The sequence below is a fragment of the Otolemur garnettii genome, unplaced genomic scaffold (assembly GCF_000181295.1).
Source record: "Otolemur garnettii isolate 467f Iridium unplaced genomic scaffold, OtoGar3 scaffold00003, whole genome shotgun sequence".
Taxonomy (NCBI): Eukaryota; Metazoa; Chordata; class Mammalia; order Primates; family Galagidae; genus Otolemur; species Otolemur garnettii.
The window spans coordinates 41,021,274-41,026,749 of record NW_003852398.1 but is presented as its reverse complement, the minus strand read 5'-3'; the positions used below and the strand labels follow the sequence as shown (position 1 = coordinate 41,026,749).

General features: G+C 37.1%; 1 protein-coding gene across 1 annotated transcript in view; it reads left to right on the top strand.

Annotated features, from left to right (window-relative positions):
- Positions 1-3,455, top strand: part of DDX46 (DEAD-box helicase 46) — a 93,916-nt gene extending 90,461 nt beyond the window's left edge. Inside the window, exons 18-19 of the mRNA XM_023514712.1 lie at positions 962-1,035; positions 3,055-3,455. Coding sequence (XP_023370480.1) covers positions 962-1,035; positions 3,055-3,102 — 122 coding nt within the window. The 3' untranslated portion in view covers positions 3,103-3,455. The remainder of the gene's footprint in view (positions 1-961; positions 1,036-3,054) is intronic.
- Positions 3,456-5,476: the final 2,021 nt, after the last annotated feature.

Here is a 5,476-nt window from a genome sequence, read left to right as displayed (position 1 = left end):
AGTGCCATGGCTTCACTGCTCACAGCAACCTCCAACTCCTGGGCTCAAGCGAGTCTCCTGCCTCAGCCTCCCAAGTAGCTGGGACCACAGGCATCCGCCACAATGTCCAGCTATTTTTTGGTTGCAGCCATTATTGTTTGGCGGGTCTGGGCTGGATTTGAACCCACCACCTTAGGTGTATGTGGCTGGCGCCTTAGCTGCTTGAGCCACAGGTGCCGAGCCTGGTAAACTACTTTTTACCCACTCTGTTGTAGTATAAGTTTTTCTAGTAGTCTAAAACATTATAAAGAGCAAGAATGAGTTTTTTGTCTTAAATTTCTCATAGTATATCATAGTGGTAAGTGCTTAATGTCTCTTGAATTTTTAACTGTATGCTTCTAATTCACCTCTTCTAGTCAGCTATCTTGCTATGTTCGTACTCTTTTCCAACCACACTAAACTGCTCTTATATTTCAACAATTAAGCATGGCTTCTGTTAATTCTAGACCATTGCACAAGTGGTTCCCTTTGCAAAATATTCTCCATGGCATTTCACCTCTCTCCACTTGGCTAGTCTTCCTTTCATCTTTAAGACTCTTCAAATGACACCTTTCTAAAACATTTGCAACATAATGAAAGTATAATCAATAGTTGTTAAAGTAATAAAGCAGGGAAGTTAAATTTTCCTTTAACCTTTCCTTCACTCTCTTCTGGACAAATTGTTAATTATCCTTTTCACTCTTTCTAATCAACTTATCAGTAACTCTTACTACCAGAGGTCACATTACATTTGATACCCTAAAAGTAATTGAAATAATAGCAGCCATTATATAATGTGGGCGATTATCTACCAGATATTGAAAGGCTATCTTGGCAGTCTTGAAAGTCAACTGCAATATGTTTTCTTGGGCCTTCATGACTTGGATGAAAGTACAGTGCAAGGCTAGTAACACAAACAACATGCTTTTCTTGCAATCACCAGGTGCCAATGAACTGGCTGTGCAGAAAGCAAAGGCAGAAATCACCAGGCTCATAAAAGAAGAACTGATCCGGTTGGTAAGTGAAAACCTCAAGGGCTTATTTGTTTTGTCTTAATAAGTGTTTTATTGAACTGTAACATAAATGTAGATAAGTACATAAATCATCCACACATAGCTTGGTGAATTCTCACAAATTTAGCACACTGATACAATCACTAGACAAGAAATAAAGAACATGGCTCGGCGCCTATAGCTCAACCGGCTAAGGCGCCAGCCACGTACACCTAAGGTGGCGGGTTCGAATCCCCAGCCCGGACCCGCCAAACAACAATGACGGCTGCAACCAAAAAATAGCCGGGCGTTGTGGCGGGCGCCTGTGGTCCCAGCTACTTGGGAGGCGGAGGCAGGAGACTCGCTTGAACCCAGGAGTTGGAGGTTGCTGTGAGCTGTAATGCCACAGCACTCTGTCCAGGGGGATAGCTTGAGGCTCTGTCTCAAAAAAAAAAAAAAAAAAGAAATAAAGAACATTATTAACATCCCAGAAGCCATCTCCATGGATCCCCATGGCCCTCCTTGTCATCATTCATGTCCTCTAAATGTAACCATATGTGATTTTTGAAATCATAGATTAGTTTTGCCTACTTTTGAAATCTTTGTAAGTGGAATCCTTCACTCAAAATTATTTTGAGATCAATTCATGTCGCATGTAGTAATAACTCATTTTTTGTGGCCATATACAGGTGGACATAAAGTTTATGTGCAATTTACTATGTTAAACTATTTTAAATTGTCACACAAACTTTATGTCCACCCTATTGTGTTTAGTTATATGGATATATAACAATTAATTGATATATTGGACTTTGGGGTTATTCTAGTTTTTTGTTTTTATGAAAAATGCTCCCATCTCTTTGGCACACATTGGTATGCTTTTTTCTTAGGTATATACTTTGGAGTAGAATTGCTAATTATAGGGTAGTTGTTGCTAAATAGTTTTCCAAAGGGGTTGTATCAGTTTACGCTCCTGTCAGTGTATGAAAATTTCAGTTGTTCTACGTCTTTAATAACCAATGGTGTTGGGGCCGGGCACAGTAGCTCACGCCTATAATCCTAGCACTCTGGGAGGCTGTGGCAGGTGGATTGCCTGAGCTTACTAGTTTGAGACCATCGTGAGCAAAAGTGAAACCCTGTCTTTACTAAGTAAAGTTGAAAAACTGAGGCAAGAGGATCACTTCAGCCCAAGTTGGAGATTGCTGTGAGCTGTGACACTACGGCACTCTACCCAGGGTGACAGCTTGAGACTCTGTCTTTTAAAAAAAAAAAAAAAAAGTATTGTTGGTACCCCTTAAACTTAGTGACTTCTTAATTTGAATTTGGAAAAAGCCCTTAACAGACTTCCTTTCCTAAGGGCACAGACACCATACCTGTGTTGTAGTGCCTATTAAGCTTGTAAACACTCCTAGGGTTTATACATACGTCACTACAAAAGTTTTGAGATTATTATGGTTCGTTTTTTCACTTCCAAGAAACACAGTTAACAGTGTCCTTTTTGATTCACCCGTGCAAGTTTCATTCCGCCTGCCCTCACTTGCATGGTGGTGTAAGCAAGTTTCATCTTGCTTGGCTGGCTGGGAGACCTTTACTTATTTCCATCTGCATGGAATTTACATTTCTTGACTTTTGTATGTCTTGAAACTTTTAATGACCCATGTATAAAAACCATATCTTTTCTCTAAGAATGTGATTTTTGAGGACTTTTCTAAAACGCCTCTTAACGAACATTCTTTTGGGGTATGAGAAGTTTAAAAAGGATACACGGAACAAGAGAGAAGAAGTAAAATAGCCTAAATTAAGTGTGGAAGACTCTTTGACCAAGGAATGATAGAAAAAACAACAAAAACTTGTGCTTGTTGATGCTACTGCCATAAGGAACAGTTGAGTGAACAAAGAGAAATTATGGATTATTAAACAGTTATTTCTTCCTTAATGCAATAACACTTTTAATTTTAAATATCTGGTATCATAAAGGAAATGATCTTAAACATGTACCTTTTTTTGCTTTTTCTGATGATGTATCTTTTATTTTCTCTCATAGCAAAATTCATACCAACCAACAAATAAAGGAAGATACAAAGTCTTATAAATATCTGGAAAAAACTTTTCACCTGTGCTGGTCTGTGATACATGTGGCGTTTGTGTGCAATTTACAATGCATTGTAAATTAAGATTTTTAAAATTCCACCTTGCTGATTTTTTAAATATAAAAAGCAAATATTTGCTAAAGAAGTCTTCTGTCAGTAAGTACCCCTACAATTAATCAAATTATATTTGAAGCAGGCCTGTTTTCAGAGTATGATGTCCTTTAATGTACAACTTAAATATCAGTATTTTAAATATCTGGATAATCTAGAGGTTTAAAATGGAAATATTTGGACTTTGTATTAAAGGTAATAAAGTACACAAGTTGCTAAGGGGTTCTTTATCCTATACTTTCAATGAAACTGTGATCATTTCCTGGAAAAGATAAAATTCTCATATTTTATATCCTCCCCCCCTTGAGTTTAACAGTTACTTCATTCATTAGAACAATATGAACTGGATTTAATTTAAAAATATTATAAAAGGCCAGGCATGGTTGCTCACACCTGTTGTCCCAGCGCTGTGGGAGGCTGAGGCGGGTGGATCGCCTGAGCTCAGCTGAGTTTGAGACCAGCATAAGACCAGGATGAGCTGAAGTGAGCTAGAGTGAGACCCTTTCTCTACCAAAAAAAAAAAACAAAACAAAACCAGTTGTTGTGGCCGGCACCTGTAATCCTAGCTACTTGGGAGGCAAAGAGCAAGAGAATTGCTGAAGGAAGAAAGAAAAAAGGGGGAAAAAAAAAAACTTCAAACTAAGATGAGTGAAAGCCAGTTGAAATTGAAAGCAAAAATAAAAATTAAAAATATAACAGAAGTTTTACAAAACAGGTTCAGAGTTTTTGTTTCAATTTTTATTATAAATGGGCAAAAGGTAGTTGGACTACTTTTGGTTTTTGTAAAATTAAAGATTTATAGTGTATGGATTTTTTTGTATTTCTTTACCTTGACTATAAAATTCTACAAATAATTTTAGAGTTCATTACTGTTAAGGACTCCTCTTCTGGCTCCATGCCTGGTTGCTGACTCTTTTAATCTTCTGTAAAAGAAAGTGGTGATAGCCTTTGAATATTAATTGTGATTCCTTTTTCCTCCTGAAAGTGTTTATATGTCTATATATGTAGTATCTACAAATACCCTACTATTGTTCATATGATTTTTCTTAAGGATTATTAAATTTTGCGTTTTCCTTTGTAAAAAATGTAAAATATGTCCAGGCACAGTGACTCATGTCTCTAATCTTAGTACTCTAGGAGCCCAATACAGGTGGATTGCTTGAACTCAGGAGTTTGAGACCAGCCTGAGTAAGAGCAAGATCCTGTCTCTAAAAATAGCTGGGTGGCAGGTGCCTTCAGTCCCAGATGCTCAGGAGCCTGAGGCAAGAGGAACGCTTGAACCAAGAGTTTGAGGTAGTTACCAGCTGTGATGCCCCGGCACTCCATAGAGGATGGCAAAGTAAGACTGCCTCAAAAAGACATAATTGTACCTAAATTTTAGGCTTAGACGCTAGCATCTCTCAGTGAAGTTTAGTTCACAAGGAATCATAAATTAAATTTTTGGATGCTCAATTTATAGTTCCTTAATATTCTAATTTAAATTGTTATAGTTGCGTTACCTAATATTCTCTTCAAGGTTCCTTGTGCATTTGAGCTTCATATTATCATTTTAAGAATTTTTTCAGGATTAAATAAGTACAGTTGCCCCTTTATATCTATCTACAGGTTCCACATTCCCAGATTCAGCCAATCACAGATAAAAAATATTCAGAAAATTAGTCTGGATGAGGTATTTCATGCCTGCAACCCTAGTACTCTGGTAGGAAAAAGTGGGAGGATGGTTTTAGCTCAGGAGTTAGAAACCAGCCTGAACAAGAACAAACCCTCATCCTTACTAAAAATGGAAAAACTAGCCAAGGCAATGTGGTGGATGCCTGTAGTCCCAGCTACTTAGGAATCTGAGGCAGGAGGATCACTTGAGCCCAGGAGTTTGAAGTTGCAGTGAGCTCTGATGATGCCACTGCACTCTACCCTAGATGACAGAGCAAGACTCTTGTCTCCAAAAAAAATAATAATAAATAAAAATATATATAATATTTTAAAAATACAATATAATAGCTATTTACATAGCATTTATATTAAGTATTATAAGTAATATGGAGATGATTTAATTTATACAAGAGGATTTGCATAGGTTAAATGCAAATACTAAATCATTTTATATTATAAGGGAATGTGAACATCTGCAGATTTTGGTGTCCATGGTTGAGGCAGGGCATGCTGGGAGTTGTCTAGAACCAGTCTTCCCTTAGATACCAAAGATTAACTGTATTTCATATTTATTAAATTAAGAGATGTAAAAGTTCTTTAAATATTCTTGACTTA